Here is a 17403-nt window from a genome sequence, read left to right as displayed (position 1 = left end):
TCGGATCTAAAAGTCGGATTTAACGTGCAGATTTTTACACGTGCCTTTATAAGTAAACTCCTATGTGTGGATTTTTGAAGTGTGAGTTTCTTTATCTATCTGAAATCTCACGCGCGTAGTTGTTTCTTACCCATTTCTTCTGTTTAGGCTCTGATGGAGGTAAAAGCAGAAATGATCAGCATCAGTGGAGCAGATCACTCTCTCAGACTTACTAATTTGTTTTCACATTTATGCAGTTATTTTACTGAGACATAGGAAGTGCAACAAAGCTAATGCAAACAGTGAATCCCACGTCAGGAACAGCTGACTCCACTGACTAGAACCATATTTCCTACAGCTGTGAACATACATGGATTTCAGAAACTCCTTTAAACCAATTTTTGCGTGAATTCACACATTTGTTTGCCCAGAAGAAAAAAAGCATCAAACAGCTTACGAAGATTTAATGTACATTTATTCTTACCACGTGGAACATATAGTATAAAGATTTCATACTGAATAAATGATATTCATTGAGCCAAAAAAGGGAAAGGGAGGAATTTACATGTTGTCTTAGCTACATAGTCTGAAATACAAATATGCAGAATCCATGACTGAAGAAAAATTGTCAAATGTGTACTTCATCTAGTTTATTTTGTTGTACCAGGAGATAACAGGTTTGAGCTGTGTCTGCCGTACTACGGAGCTGTGGAGAGACCAGAGGAGTGGGTCTAATCAGTGGGGACTGGAGGTCATGGACCAAACTCACATGTCGGCCTCAATCCCTCACCGATAACAAGTGTGAGAATAGTGACACAGACAGAGACAGACACAGAGAAAGGAAGTGTAATGTACAACATTATATATACACCACAGCAAAGCTGTATTTGAAGTTGAAAACCAGTCCTAAGAGGTGATTTCTTTTCATAAGGGTATCCATACAATCAAGGGATAAGAGGAGGTAAGGGTGTTGTAGGTTCTTGATACTTTGGGGAAGAAAGCCATTTTCTGTTGAACACCAAACTAAAATGACCTCAAAACTCTAGAAGAGCTGCATCTTCTGCTTCTGTGTGAAACGTGTTACAGAATGCTTACACTCAAGAGCAGTACGGTACAGAAAATGTCCTACAATCTACTGCACACTGCACAGGCCTCCCTGGTGAGGGTGTCTATTGACAGCACTTTGTCTACTGTCAGGCTGACTGGTGAGAATCCAACTACAGCAACTATAACCAGTAGGCCACTTGTCAGTCTCCTTCACCTCTGAACGTCAACCACTTACAGACTCACTGTGCCCTCGAGGGGAGAGCTAGGGCACACTGTGTCTCCCAAACTCACTGTAAACGAGACAGCAACTTTGGTTACAGTTTTTGTTTTTCAGCTATTTATTTATTTATTCATTTATTTATCTTTATTAAAAAGTACTTTCCCCCAAGTGCAGAACAGTCTCCCAACCATGGTGCTCTGCTCTGTGTCATCCAGTTGGCATTCATGTTGCAAGTAGTGTCACTTTGCGGGCATCTCTCTGGTTTGTAATCCACCACAGCTCTGTGATTACCCTCCTCCAGCAAGGACGGCCTGGGGAGGGCTCAGAGAATGGAATCTGAAGGATTTTCATAAATTAAAGACAGTCACTTGAACTTTCCTTGCCCTGTTACACACACACAAGCCAGGCTTCCAGGGAAGAGGGGATTGGGGATAAAACCCCCAGAAAGTGGAGCCGCGGCTCCCTACAGCTGTCATGACTGGCCAATCAAAAACAGTACATCACAGATAACATGAGAAACCAGCGAGTTCATTAGGGGAGACACTGAAAGGTCGAGGAGTCGGGACTCGTGTAGTGTGAACTCTGTGTGGTTCTCCTCCACCTTGGCTAAGGCGTGCAGAGCCCGCGCAGCTCGCCGCATCATGTCCGGGCTTGTGGGCTCGAAGTGCATCCCCTGTAGGTGTAGTAGAGAGCTCTGGCTCTGCTGAAGCTGTGTGGCAGCCAGACTATCCTCCAGGAAGCCCAGCAAGTTGCCCACACTGCCTTTCTGGACAGCGATTGCTCGGGCTGCCATAGTATCACCTTGGGCCAAGTTGGCCAGTAGGACCACGGCCATCTCCCTGCAGACTGCTATCTTCCTGTCTCCGATTAGTCGCACCAGGTTCCCATATAGCTTCTCCAACCTACTGAATGGTGGAGTGGCCAAGATGAGGTCCACATTGTTGTCTTGGATGCTTAGTTTGCTTAGCGTCTCCAGGACCAGTCTCTGAGGTGACAAAGCACTGTGAGGGCCCAAGGTGGGGAAGGGGTCCTGGGCCTCTGCTGAAGGGCAGACAGCCCAATGGAGAAGCCCATCCAACAGAGGCAAGCAGATGCTCTCGGGGTAGATGGAGAGGTCAAGTTGGCCTGAGATGTTGGCCAAAGTGACCAGCGTGTTCTCCCTTAGGAGCCCCAAGCAGTCCCACCACCATTCATCCCTTTGGCCCACTCCCTCGTCTGAATCCTCGTCTTTCTCATAGGTGAGCGGAGCCTGTTTGCGCTCAGGGTGCCTGTGATGGAGCAGGATCAGGCGTCCCAGTAGCAGTAGCAGCCCAGGATGCTTGGACATCTCGTGGTCATTGCCTGGCACAAAGGAGAGGCTGCGGACAATATTGGAGATACAAATGCAGCGGCGGGCTAATGAATCCTGCCAGTTAGCCAGTGCAATGAGAGGCCCTTCGTCCTTACTGTGAGGCTCATCCTCAAGGATGGTGCCAGTCTGCTTTGCCTTCTGGGTTAAAACAATGCTGGGAGGAAGAACGGATCTGTTATTCTCCTGGTGACTTTTAGCACCTTTCTCAACTGTCTTTGTCTCCGAATCTGTTTTCCGCTCTTCCTCACTGCTGAGTGAGGGGCTGGCCTTCTCTAAGACTGCCAATTTCTCTGAGGGAGGTGTCTCTCTGTCTTTTTCTTGATGCTTCCTTTTCTCTTCCTCAGTTGGCAAACAAAGTTCCTGTATCTCTTCTTCTGGCATTCGTCGCCTCAGCAGAAGTGGGGGAACAGGTATTCGTTCCCGTGGCTCCAAGAAGTCTTTGCGTGGCTCAAAGTGAGTCTGGATGTGTTCTGTTGAGTCTCCCCCTCCAGCGCTCCAATGAAGCAACCCGCTGTCAAACTCTTGCAGTTTGCCATGATTATTGGACTGGCCAGCCACAAATGGGTCTTTTTTTCGTACCACCTTTAGGGGAAACTTGTCGAACTTGCTGGCCTGTCTGGGTCTCTCATGGGCAGCTAAGGATTGCAATGAGCCTATCTGTTCAGATGAAGAACCCTTACTCTTCCTCTCCTCATCTTCTGTCTTCTCATCTCGACCCCGAGACTCAGAGCACTGCTGCTGCTCTTCTTCCTCTTTCAAATGAGCTGGCCCCTCCGTTTCCCGTTCTTCCTCTTCCTCATCATCATCCTCCTCTTGTTCCATGTCCTCAGCCCGTGGCTCCTCGTCTTCCACGCTGTCCCAGTCTCGTTTCAAAGCATCAGGATCAAGTAGTGTCCTCTGGCCAGGGTCTCCCACCTCATACTCCCTCAGAATGCCGAAGATTTCAATGAGGCAGCGTCTGAAATACTCAACCACCAACTCTAGTAGGCCAGGCAACTGAAAGTGAACATAAATAGAGAAAATATTAGACATGCTAATTGTGCATAGTGTACTGCTATAAGCTGCCAGTAAGAGCTCAATGTAAGGTCTCACCGTGTTGAGATCGAAGGTGGAAATAGTGCTGTCATCATACAGGAGAATGTTGATGGTATCTAAGGCCCACGTACTCTCAGCCAATAAACCAGACTTTAATGACATCATGACTCTCCAGGCCTCCGGAGTTCCTAAGAAGTCAAGACAAGAAACACAATTGTTACCACAAACTCACTGAGCAACAACTTGGAACAATAAACGTGGACTACGCAGCACCAGGCAGTGTAGTCAATAATAAAGAAGGCTGATATCACAAGACTGCTTCAACCATACCGATATCTTTCACGGTCAGTCTCCGACGTGGTTTCAAGACAGGATGGGAAGCTTCTGTAGACCCCGGAGGAAAAGGCATGTCTCGCCTTATTAGAGGCGACTGCACCGGAGGGGGCACTATGTGAGATGCAGGCACTGGAGGGCCGGCTTTCTGCATCTTCATTACTCCGTGCATATAGGGAGATTTACTCGGTGATGTCCTGCTCTCCATGGGGCGGGGCATGGAGGCCGGGCTGGACACCTGTGGAATGTGGTTCTGCACACCCTGAGGGGGCTGGTAATTGGCCTGTACTGAACGAGGCATAGGTTGGCCAGGTCCTGCTGGACCATAAGGAGGCTGCCGTGGGCCCATCTGACTCCCCCACTGGCCATCATGATTCATGCGCGGTTCTGATGACATCATCTCCTCTGAGCGGGTCATGCCAGGGTAACCTGGTCCCTGGGGTGGGCCCCCGGGGCCACCCTGTCGGCTGGGATAGTTCTGATAGTTCATGTCTCGCGGTCCCTGCCACATCCCTCCCTGAGGACCCTCAGGGCCTGACTGCATCATCTGAGGGGGCATGTTGGGCTGAGCGTTGGGCCCTGTTGCTCCTGGCATTCGTTCACGACCAAAGGGAAACGGGAACTGATTGCCTGGGCCAGGGGGACGGCGATCAGAACCGGGGTAGGGCCCACTGCCGCTGTACTGATTGTATGTCTCTTGCTGTCCTGAAGAGGGTGCAGAGGCACCTCCTTGCTGTTGCTGTTGCTGCTGCTGCTGCGGTGGTTGTTGTCCACCATGGAAGGGCCCACTGTACTCTGTCTCATGACGTTTTGATGGAGGATAACCCCCCTCCACAGGACGCTTGTAACTCTACACATAAAATAGTACAGAGAGAGACAATTATTTCACACCATTTCAGTAGGAATGTTGAAAAAATTAACACATCAATTCACATAAGTCAAACAAAATCTAACATATGATAGTATCTCAGTCAAAAAGAAAAACTTGAACAATAAATAACCATTAATAACACTATCTGGTTCCAGTCTAGGTACTGACAAGAGTAAGAGTTAGTGTAGTGCAGATGGATCATTGACCTGTTGTTGTTGTGGGTACATTCCAGGCTGCTGATTTGGGTAGGAGCCAGTAGGGGGCGTTCCCTGTCCAGGATACTGATTACCATAGGAATCATGCCTGCAAACATTATGCCATGTCAGTTTGACCATGAAAATATTATACATCACAAGCTCGCTGGATTAAGGCTTCCATTGGTACACGTGTACAGGCATACACACAGTCAACATTATGACTTTATGACCAAAAGACGCAACAGCCTCACACTCAATTACAATATACTAAATGTCCATTATACCCCTCTCAGTAGTATCAGTATGATTCATTATTTTTTCCCAAAACATTTGTCAAACAGAAAGGGCAAAAGTGAATCCTGAACATAAATACTCAGCTCTTTTTGTTAACTGTACTACTAGCTGTAAATACCACCCCCAGAAAATTACATGATCACAACCATATGCAACAAGCCCAAACCCATGAAGAATGGAAACTAAATTCGAATGTTCAGGAAGTGATCATGTTCTGATGAGTATTTTTCATAAAAATAAAAATCTAAATGAAATGACACTGAGTCTGATTACACTGTACAAACAGATAAAATAGGTTGTCTTGTAACGATACTGAAGATCCTTCCTACATTTCCAGCATTTTTGAAACCTAACACTCACAAATAAAATATATTTGTTTTATATAAAGAGTTATCAGTTTCCATCAGCAGTAGCTTTAAACCAAAGAAGCTTGGCAAGTAAGTGTTATGTGGACTGACCGTGGCTGCTGTGGTGGGAAGCGATTTGGCGAATACATCCCCGTGTCGGCGTTGGCAGGCATCATAGGGTTTGGCTGAGGAGCACCGGATCCCATGTTGCCCTCTGGGCCCATTCCTTGCTCCGATCTGAGGAAATCAGAATAATACACATGGTATGTTCATCCATATTTTGCCACACACACAGAGACATACAATTTATGCAAAAGATCATCAAAAATACCCAATAGGACAAGAAACATTACGATCGCAACTACCAGCTCATTAAACTAGGCAAAATTTGTTGTTCCATTTCTTTTACCTTTTAGCTCCTCAGCCTTTGACTAGGACAGATTTTTAAGGCTCTCGCAACCAACTAAATTATATCACAATCAGTCAACTCTTCCATCCTGATTTTTAAATGTAAACACTGGGGGTAATTGTGTAACTCATTTGTGTTCATTTATTTTTCAGATCAGCACAAAAACAGTGCACGGCCCCTCATCCATCACAGAGACAAATTATCAGTAACCTCATGTCAGTGAGCAATATTACAAATTAAAATGAACAATGAATAAATGAATGATAAAATTAAACTAGATGAATTGTCACTATTTCATAAACACTATTGAGTACATTAGACTCACAGGATGGGCAGGGACACATGACACATGTACCACAGTCCAACCACATCTTCCTTTTCAAAAATCAACTTTTTTCAGATGTGTTCAGTAGATTGTATTTGGTTCTTGTTTCCACAACAACATAACACCAATCCCTGTCAGTATATCATCAGTTCAAAGCAAAGTTAAGCATGTTAGAAGCCAGCCAATCCTATTGCCAATTCCCATGCATTTCCTGAAATTCCATCAAATATAATCAGTCTGGAAATTTATCATTAGAATCAGAATGAATTAGACATATTTTTCACAACCTCCATAGGAACTTTGAGATTTGACTGATCACAAAAATAGCTGCTGGTTAAAATCAGCAGTGCTCAATGACCTTGAAAATGCCATCTTCCATTCAATGCAATGACTCTTACCTCCTGTCGTAGCCTGGTCCATAAGGATACTGCTGTCTGGGCCCCATAGGCATCGTGCCCATGGCCCCAGGCGGTCCCCTGTTGAATGGAGGCTGCTGCTGTTGCTGCTGCTGCTGCTGCTGCTGCTGCTGCTGCTGCTGTTGTGGTGGTGGTTGCTGCTGCTGCTGCTGCTGCTGCTGTTGGTCACCCACCGCACTGTTAGGGCCCTGGTTAGCAGGTAGAAACTGCTCCCCAACTGGAAACGCATTCAGAATTAAAAGCCCACTTAGAACTGATTAACTGAAAGGGTAATTAAGTAAGTACTTTGGTTTCTACAATAACATGATTCATTCAGCTCTTGTCCATTCAGTGTGCCTACCTTTCCGCATGTTACCAAATGGATCCTTGTTGGGTTCATAGGAGCCCATGCGCCCTTGCATGTCTGGTGTATTCATGCCAGACTGATAGGCAGAGTTGGGCGTCATGTTCTTCCTGGGGAAAGCAGGGTCATTTCCCTCAGAGAAGGGGTCCTGAAGGTTAACGCTGCTCCTACAGAGAAGCAGAGGTGAAGGGGGGGTGGGGGATGGGTGGGGGGGACAGAAGAAAGGACAGAAAGAAATTAGTTTCTCAAATAAAATTCCCTTCAGAAGTTCAAATCAAATGGTAAAATCTGAGTTGTTTAAAAAGAGTCACCTGGACCCTGGTGGCATGGGGGGCATCTGGGTATGAGGGGTGGAGGCTGGGGTGGGGGGTTTAAGGTCGCCTCCCTCAGCCATGGAGCTGCTGGTGGACTGGGGTGTCTGAGGACCCTGCAGAGAGCCTGACCCAGCTGTGGAGCAGAGGGACGCTTCAGTTCGAAAGAGAAGAACAGACAGACAAGGTGCATGACATTAATGACACTCAAACACAGCACGGTAGGTCCTGTTGTTGCATTTAAAGCGTGCAGATGTGGTTTAGTTAATTGGAACGGCATGAAATCACATGTTCATTTGAAAAGATAGCATGAGTGGGGCTCTAACCTGGAGAGGGGGGCTGGACCTTAGCAGCTTGGTTCTTTTTGTTGTCTGTAAAAATCTCAGGAGGAGGGTCCTCACCACGCTCAATATTGCACTCAAAGGCATACAGACACTGGATGTACTGTTTCTTCAAAGAACTGGCAGCACTACTGGATGTACCCACATTCAGGGAAGTGGCCAGATCACGCCATTTCTTATTCTTGTTCACCTGAGGGTCACATGACAAGACATATTTAGAACAGAGATTACTAATGGTTGCAGCAATAAATGTAACAATTTATTGTTGGTAATGGGTGTCATATTAACCTGTGTCATGCCTCCAATGTCTTTCACTGACATATACAGCCGGAAGAGGTCGAGGGGTTTGCGTCCTACAGCGGGCAGGTGGCCCATGCTCATGGCTTTCTCTTCAACGAAGGCCAAATAACGGTCCACCCACATCTTCCTCTCCGGCTCTGGTCCTAGCTCATACAGGCGTGTTATCTTTTCACTGGTCGTGGTGGAAGAGTTGGACTTCTGTTTAATGCAAGAGACATGAGACCAATTTTAAATTTTACACGTGCACCTACAGAAGACTTTTGGGGATGTGCAGACTTTCAAGGATTTTCTAAAGTACTGTTATTACAACATATAGTGGACATTTTACCTTAGATTTAGGCTCCGGTTTAGGTGTTACACTCCCATCTACTTTGTTATTCATCTTATTGTTCAACTCTGGGCTGGGGGCCATACCTAGACACAAGGATGAGGAGTTAGCTGTGACACTGGCACATTAAAAAGAAAATAAAGCTAGGGGGAGTCATTTTTGTATAACTTACCACTTGAGTTATTGGCCATGTTAGGCCCCATTGGATAAGGAGATCCACCTTGAGTGTTCATCATTCCAGGCAAGTTGTTCATGGGAGGGCCATAAGGTGGACCTGAGCCGATCATGCCTGGAGACATGTTGGGGTAACCAGGCATCCTGGGAGGAGGAGAAAATATATGAGCTATAAGTATTTGTAAGAGTATGGTACCGTTATCTCCTATTTAAGCAAGTCAGAAGCCAATCAGAAGTCCTGTGTGAGGTAAATAAAGGCAGGCAATGGAGGATCCAATGTAAACCAACCTGTTGTGCATGGAGTTGGTGGCAGGATGCTGCATGGCTGCGGGGTCCTGGGGCTTTCTGTTCATGCCCGGAGGAGGACACATTCCTGAGCCTACCTGGGGTGGCATGTTGCCCATGTTCGGAGGCATGTTTGGACCCATGTTGGGGCCCATATTTGGACCCATATTGGGCCCATAGGGACGTGCTCCCATTTGATTAGGAGGCATCCTTCCTGGAGGCATGCCAGTATATGGCGGCCCCCCACCCTGTCCGGCCATGGGGTTCATTGGGCCCATGCCTGGCCCGGGATAGTTTGCGTTTGGCATGTTGCCATAGCCAGGTTGCCGGGGATAACCTAAGGATGACATTGTAAGGAAAAATAAAGTTATCACTTGGCTGTAACTGTTTACTGGTCTGGAAAAAAACCCTGCAGAATCACCCAGAAGTATATTTGTGTTCCACATTAAAAGTGGACTGTTATAGCTATGAGTCCTGAGGAGCTGTGGTGAGGCAGACTTTTCCCCACAGTGTGCTAGCAGAGAGAGCTATGCACCCTGAGCAACAAGCCTTCGTCACAGTCTCAGCTCTACTGACAGGAGGCTCTGCTACGTCAGCTGACTCTCTGCTTCACAGCTATAAATAGCTGCAACAGAGTCAGAGGGAGGGACCAGCGATAGCATGGTATTGAGACAGGGAGATATATTCCATAGGTCTGTCTAATGGGAAAGCTTCATGAGAAAACTTCTCAAATGATAATAAATTGAGTGGAAAACCTTTATAAACTTAACCCACAAAAAATGATTCACAGTGAATCATTTGACAACATTACAAAAGATTAAGTCAAAATGAAACCTTCTGTCTTTAAGTCAAACTCTGACAGATGTAATCAAAAGTGCACACCTTGGGGGCCATATTGTCCCCCCTGCTGTCCATAGCCACCCATGGAGTTGTTCTGCTGATATGGGCCCATCCCAGGATGCATCTGTCCCCCTGAGGACTGACGCGGTGACAGTGCAGAGGCTGACTGGGGGGAGCCATAAGGAGGCATCTGAGGGTTTCTCTGCATAAACCCTGAAAGAAGGCGAGAGAGGGACACTGGGCTCAGGTTCCGATATTATACCAAACACTCACGTGTTAATCTCTATGAACACTTTGCATTTAGACTGCAGCATACCTCTGTCCTGAGCCATAGGAGACTGGCTCATTGCCGGGTGCAGACTCCCATCTGACTGCACACTTGATGGCCTGGGAGGCATCTGGGTCCCTAAACATTAATATGTAATTCAAGTTAGTGTGAGCTCAAAAAATGTACAAGTACTGAGTTTCAAGCCACCATGGTTATAATATAGCGACCATGGTTGAGAAATCCATTTACACCAACAAATAACAGGGCAAGTAACTCAAATATGGGTTAGTGTTTGGTTCCATTTGTCAAATTCAAGCTGTCCACCATGCTCAATGCCACATGTTTAACTCTGTCTGACCCACTGGCTCAGCTCTTACAAATGCATGTTTTGTAAAAGAGTGTTGGCAAACCAACAGAATTTAATCATATTGTGTCATGTTTTTTCTAACTTTAAAGCTACAGATGAGGGGATTTAAAATCAGTAAAATCGAGGTTTAAGAGTTTGATCATGAAGAATAATAATATTGTTCTTGCCAGTGTTTATTATGTAGACAAAATGTAGGGACTTAATGATAGAATTTTAGTGGAGGAGCATTTTTGTTTAGAAATGCAAAATCAACACCAAAAAGCTGACATGACCTAACGCACAAGTAAATTGGGGCCAAGATCACAAACAGAATTCTGTTACTGATCATATGTTTCATTTCAGAGATTGAGGGACCGGCCCACCTGGCATGTTGGCAGGTGACAGCGGTCCTGTACGGGGTGTGCTGGCGCTGGCAGGGGAGCCAGCTGGGGAAGGTGAAGGCCCTCGGATGCCTGGCAGGTGGGGAGACGTGTGAGGAGAGAAGGGCGACTGAGCCTGGTTACTCTGCTCGCCCTGGCTGCTCGACACACCTGACGTGCTCACACCGGGACTCAGGGCGCCCTCTGTTCCTGTAGGGAGGTCATCGATGGACCCTGACAGGTCCTGTAAACGTGTATAAGAAGAGCAGATGTCAAAAAATGTTGTACATTAAAGAAAATAAAAAAGGGGCATTTACACTTTATGCCTCTAGAAGATTCAGCTCTTGCGCATTTTGATACTGCATTTGTTACATTTACAAACAGGTTAATCCAGTGTTTGGAGTATTGTAATGTTTACTATTTCATATACTGGTTGTAGTATGAGCATGTTGCAATTCCCTCTCTGTTGTTTAGATACGAGTGGCACACATACAAATACTACACGCACGCACGCGCACACACACACACACACACACACACACACACACACACATGCACACACAGACCCAGAGGCCTTTGTCCTTATTTATCTTTTTCAAAGAAAAAAAAATGAGTGCGCATTAGTGCCAGGGGTTGTCATGGTTACCAAGGTTTGTAGGATGTGAGCTGAGTCAGCATGTAGCAGCAGCCTTGCCATGTGATTTCAATACACAAACAAACTCTCTTGTATTCATCTCAGATATACCCATTTTCACAGCACCTTCTCCTCAAGCATCAGCTATAGCTGTCTCTCAACAAACACTAATGTGCAGCAGCACACAAGGTCTTAAGTCACCAAGGGACTGAGAGCACAGCAGCCACAAAACAAGCACGCAGTAAAATTTACGCTTTTAAAAAACATTAACATTCAATGCAATACAAAGGGAATTTTAAATGTACTGAACCTCGTATTGCCCTACATTTTATCGAGTAGTAAAATTAATATGTCCTGGTAATTAAAAAATACAAGACAGAAATAGAAACTAGAACTCTTACATGAGAGCGAAAAGCAAAAACACAGTGTGAAAAGGGCTTTTTCTGGTCCAGCAGTAACATAACAAGCATAACTGACCGGAAGGCTGGAGGGGCGGCCTTGGCTGTCCTCTGGGCCAGATTTAGGCTGAGTGGATGGAGGGGCATTGGACTGAAATGAGTCCTGGGATACCTCCTAAAAAGACATCAGAACACATGCTTAAGTATACTGCCAGAGTTACAGGAAAGCATGTCTGTGAACACACACAGAGAAAGATAATTTAGTGTGATGGATATGATCCCAGACTGAGGGGAGTACCTGCTGTGGCGGAGGAGGAAAGCGCTGATAAGGTGACTGTTGTGCTTGCTGCTGCTGCTGAGGGTTCTGCGGGTATGCTGCAGGCTGGCCCTGTGGGTGTTGGCTGTGTCCCTGTGGCTGCTGTGGAGGCTGAGACTGAGCCTGCTGTTGCTGCGAGGGGGGCTGCTGAGGCCCCTGTGTGGATCCCGGGTAGTTGGACTGGCCCTGTGATCCAGGAGTATCCTGGGAACTTGGCTGCTGTGGGGCCTGACTGGGGGGACCCTGCTGCTGGGCGTATAAAGATTGGCCAGATTGTGGGGCTGAGGCTTGGGAATAAGGTGGCTGAGACTGTGGAGGCCCCTGGGGTGGACCTGGCAGTGGCCCCTGGGTCTGTGGGGGCATGTGGGGCGGCTGATAGGGTGGTCCTCCCTGGGTGTGTGTAGCAGAAGTCGGTGGAGGGTGGGGTTGCCCTGGGTAAGGAGTCTGACCACCTGGTTGTCCTTGTGGGGGCTGGGAGTAGGGGGTTTGCTGCTGGCTTGGGTGAGGAGCCTGGCCTGGCTGGCCATAATATGGTGCCTGGCCCTGGGAGCCATAGCCTCCTGGTCCCTGCTGTCCGTAAGATCCCATCTAAACAGAATACAAAAACACATAAGACGTCAAACTAAATCTAAGAAACCCCTGATAAAAAGGATAAAAATCACTGTGAACTTATTTCCAATTTAGGTAAATCGTGTGACATACCTGTGGACCATATGGCATGCCACCCATGCCTCCAGGGGTACGTCCTTGCATTGCCACTGGATATCGCTGGGGACCTGGAGGGCCATAACCCTGGCCAGGGTATCCAGGCCCCTGTTGAGGACCTGTGGGAGGCCCCTGCTGCGACTGTTGACTGTATGGACTGCCAGCTCCGTATGGTTGACCTCTCATTTTTCCCATTGGGTCCATGGGACCAGGTGGCTGGACATGGTAAGAACATGAGAAAATACATCAAGTCAACAACCAAGCAGCAGAGGAGAAATCAAAATAGCAAATGCAGCAACTTCCATGCAGCCCTCCTCATTCTGAAACAACTTCATTATACCATTACAGTGTTTTCTTCAGAGTCCATAAAATACTTTGCTACAGTGTGTAACATTTGCAGCACCAAAGGTGTGAAAACAAACTTCAATGAAAGAGGAAATTGTGCTTTTTTCACCTCATTTCCCACGGTCATTACTCTGAGTTTTTTTTTTTTTTTTTTCACCTCACTTTGCCATAGTTTCGGAAGTCAACACAGCTATATATATCTACTTTCAAATGGAGGGCAGTCTGCCCAATCTTAAACATATCCCAGCTGTGCTCCTGTTTTGAGCCTGGTCCAAGTAGCTTTTTTCCCCAGAGAAGGCAGTTTGGCTCTGGATGAATGACACTAGAAATTAAGGAAGTACTTTCACAACAGCCTCACATTTAGGATCAAATTATTCCCTCACTTCCACCAAAACTGCTTGCCACTGTAAAGTTGGGAATTTCATGATAATTTAAACTAAAGAACATCCACTTCAAAAGTATCCCCTTTCATTACATCAAGTGAAATCCCACATGTGCACTCTTGCTGAGAAGAGTGTCCTCAGCTTAACAACAGCCCTCTACAAACAGTATGCAAAATGCCTTAGTGACATTTTGCAGATCCAAGATAATGAAGTGAAATAAATAAGAGCAGCACATGGCTAATCTGCATAAGACAGAGAGGAAACTCCCTTGGCTGGTGAGAGATGGTGGACTGCCTTCTGATTGGCTTGGGGGGAGGATTGGGGGGAATTCTTTGCAGTCACACAGTCAAACTTGTGTGTCAGGCCAGAGACAGCATAAACACACACACACACACACACACACACACACACACACAAGCAGAGAGGTCAACTTTGTGTTTTAGCTTTTGCTGCATAACAAGACACAAGATGAAAAAACAAAGACATCACAGTCTGTAATTTGTTTATCTAGGGGACATCAAGGATAACAAATAAGGCGGTGTGTAAATTTGTAAATCAATGACAAGAAAACTAATAAAACAGCAGGTGTGGTCTTAAACCACTGTTAGAAACATTTAAGAAATGTAGGAATGCTGTTTAGAGGTTTGTACATGTACTGTACAAAGATGCAGGCTGTGGTTGGCATAGAAGTTCAGACTTTAGCCATCAAGCTACAAAGTGTGTGACAGTAGTGGTGGTAATAGTAAAACCATGACAGCTAATTTTCTTCTTTTTCTTTCTTTGTTTTTTTTTTTCGGGGGGGGGGGGGTTGCCAAATGATAAAATGAAAACTAGAAATCCACATATCCTCCATGTCCCAGCTGCTCCAACACTCCCTGTCTTGTTGAAAGTGGAGCAGAGGCGCGAAGCAGCAATACCTCTGGTGACCCTGTGATGACTTAATACTGTGTGTTCTTATCAGCAACTGTTGCCTTGCATCACATGTAATTATAAATGGCCATGAGCAGCGGATGAGGAGCCAATCAGATTTCAGCTAGCATGTCAACCAAAGACCAACTATCTCCTGGCTTTGACAGCAGGATTTTACCTCCACAATTCAAATCCCAGTGTAAACTGAAGGCTGCGAGTCACTCACTCATATGAGGCTGAAATGACTGTTTACAGGCAAGTACGCATGGGAAGCCCGGCAGCTTTTCAGCACAGGGAAACTCATTTAATCAATGCAGGAGCAAAGTGTGATAATTCACGGCCTTTCCTCACATCTTACAGGACATTTAAGTAATTTAAACTGAGGCTACATGAGCCATTTAACTAGCCGTTACAGGCTGATACGGCGTTCAACACATTCCTTCCATCGTGGCCGCAAAATTATGGGCTTATCGGGCAAGAAAACAATACAAACGTGAGCGCATATGGAACTACCACAAGCTTATTCATATGAGAAAATGTTACACTTCATAAACCCGTGTAGTATAAACACGTTTATAAGAGAATACGTTGATAATTTAACGTATAACACACGTAGAAAAGACAGCGGAGAAAAAACGAGCAGTCGCTCTTCGCGGAGTATTTTCGCCCCTTTTCAAAGTCGGGCCTTCTTGGCTCCCTGAACGTCCTTACATCGGTCCAACAACTTATATCTTCTTCAAGCGGCACTCTTGTATTGTTTCATAGCGTTACAGATATATTACAAGCAACATTTATTTAACGGTGTAGTGTAAAGGAAAAAACACACACGAGAGGCAGCCATTTTAGAGTCTTTGCGAACTAGTATCAGACAATGGCTGGCCTGCTACGTTGAGAACTAGCTAGGAGGAGGGATGCTAAAGCCCACACCATGTTCCTGCGATAATGTGACTTTACCTGGGTTCTAACTAGCGGCTGCCCAGCACTTCCCGGGCTCATAGGCGACGGGAGATGGCTTCTTTGTTGCCAACTCGGATTGCTCCCTCCATACAGCCCGCTGCTGCCCATGTCTGCTGGTCCCTTACTAGCTCCTTCTTGGCTACTGTAGTCGCTAGACGGGTAGTTCGGATATGCCCGCGTTGAGCTGGGTGAGGTCAGGAGCTTGTTGAGTGTCGGCGTGGATGTAGGTTGAGGGTTTCCTAGGTTATATCTCTGGTTATTGTAAGATCCAGCCATCGCCGTGGGTCCTCCCGCTGGTGGCTGCTGCTTAACGTTAGCTGGCTGCCCCCCAGCTGTCGGCGCCTGGGTACTGCGAGGGGAGTTCATGGCGTACGCTTGGCCGGGATAGGGAGTCCTGTTCGGGAATGGGTTGTAATTGTTGAACTGGTGGTTTGAAAAGCCATGGTCGTGGGAATTAGGTTGATACGGGTCCATCATGTTGCTCGACTGCACGACCGGACCCGCAGCAGCTGCCATGCCAGGGCTTTGTTGTCCGCCATGTTGATGAAAAGGGGCCCGACCGTAGTGCTGACTGTATCCGTACGATGGTGGAGGAAAAGCGGGGCCGTGGTGATGCACCAAACCAGGGTGGTTATTTCCCTCCGGTCCGACAGAGTCATTCTGGTTATTATTGTTAGCCCTGGGCGGGTTCCCATTCCCGTTCTTCATCTCAGGTTCCCCTCCTCCCCCTGCATTTCCACCGTCGGCCCCGTCCTGCAGATCCCCCCGGCCCGGCGATCCGCTGTCCAAGCCCGGCTGCTTTTTGTCTGACTGCTTCTCCCCCGGTACCGACTCCTCCTTGGGGTCTCGATCAGGCTTTTTGAGTTCGGAAGGCGGGCTTGTGTTAAGAGTGGCGGCGCTAGCGACCTGAGCGGCCATGATATACCCCCCCACCACCACCTCTCTCTCCCTCTCTCGGCGAGTCAGTCACAATCAAAAGCTAGCATTGAATATAAATAATTGTTTATAACCATTCATCCTTGTGCCGATTCATTCCCACCCCTTACACCGGATCGAATCCGGTTTCCATCCCCCCGGTTCCGGTTCCGCAAATGGGTTAGAGATATGATGGAGGCTCCATACAATGCGTAAAAAAGCAACAGAAATTGTTGTGGGAGTTGTGTTACTGAGCCCGGGTAGAGGCAGGGAGCGAACCCAACCAACACGAGGCTCCGCTAGATACAGCCATTTTACTGAGCCGCACAGATGGCCGCAACACACGCACTGGATCCGCTCCAGTGCGGACTGGACTTTTGTCTCACAGCCTCACATTGTCTCTTTTTCCCACATAGGTGCAATATTTTCTCCACATGAAGAGCAACTCATCAATGTTTCCGTAACCAGCATAGAGAAAACAATGTGCTTTAAATAAATCGCCCAAGAGGCTGTGCATTACAAAAATATGCATATGCACGGTGTATTTCATGGGTGATCAGTACAGGGGGGAGTAATTAATTCAAGAAATATGTCATTTTTCAAGCGTACGTGTTTGCATAGATGTGGTGGCCACAGCTGCAAGTGTTGAGGGCTGTACTGCTCACACTGCAGCATGGGTGTTAAATTAGAGTTCATTTGGCCTGTCGTTCCATACACAGTTATAATTCTTACTTGGGGGGGGGGGGGTAATAGTCATACTATGAATATATTCAGCTGAAAAAATCTGCCTTTGTGCACTGCTGGTTTTCGTTAATTCCCACTAGTGTGTCTAAGTGGTATTTAGGCAAGCGAAGGCAACACACAGGTTTTTCCACAGCAGAAGGAGGAAGCCTTGCAGCAAACGAGACTACCAATGCACATTCTCTGCTTTTCCCTCCCCTGCTCTGCTCTGCCACCCCCTCCTCTCCTCCTCTCCTCTCCCCTCCTCTCTTCTCCTCTCTGTCTGTCTCTCACTCCAGCAGAAACACTCCTCTGCTGAGTGTGGGGGGATGGGTGCACAGGCTCCAGCTCCCTCTCTCTCTCTCTCTCTCTCACACACAC

At 46.9% G+C, this 17403-nt stretch overlaps 1 protein-coding gene across 2 annotated transcripts; it reads right to left on the bottom strand.

The window, feature by feature from the left end:
- Positions 1-436: 436 nt before the first annotated feature.
- Positions 437-16587, bottom strand: arid1aa (AT-rich interaction domain 1Aa). Of its 2 annotated transcripts, none has more exons than XM_076736339.1 (20): positions 15385-16587; positions 12791-13009; positions 12071-12676; positions 11852-11947; positions 10744-10984; positions 10063-10152; positions 9789-9959; positions 8910-9243; positions 8620-8765; positions 8448-8533; positions 8108-8317; positions 7805-8009; positions 7479-7632; positions 7165-7334; positions 6807-7041; positions 5786-5911; positions 5043-5139; positions 3963-4815; positions 3690-3820; positions 437-3593 (listed from the first exon to the last, which is right to left on the bottom strand). In XM_076736339.1, the coding sequence occupies exons 1-20, from the start codon at positions 16303-16305 to the stop codon at positions 1719-1721; spliced, it is 6966 nt and encodes a 2321-aa protein (XP_076592454.1). In that variant the 5' UTR covers positions 16306-16587; the 3' UTR covers positions 437-1718. The 2 variants fall into 2 exon arrangements, with proteins under 2 accessions (XP_076592454.1, XP_076592455.1); XM_076736340.1 differs by having other exon boundaries at positions 7165-7328.
- Between the last annotated feature and the right edge of the window lie 816 nt (positions 16588-17403).

Source organism: Chaetodon auriga, chromosome 8, assembly GCF_051107435.1.
Source record: "Chaetodon auriga isolate fChaAug3 chromosome 8, fChaAug3.hap1, whole genome shotgun sequence".
Classification (NCBI taxonomy): Eukaryota; Metazoa; Chordata; class Actinopteri; order Chaetodontiformes; family Chaetodontidae; genus Chaetodon; species Chaetodon auriga.
This window is presented reverse-complemented; position numbering and strand designations above follow the sequence as displayed.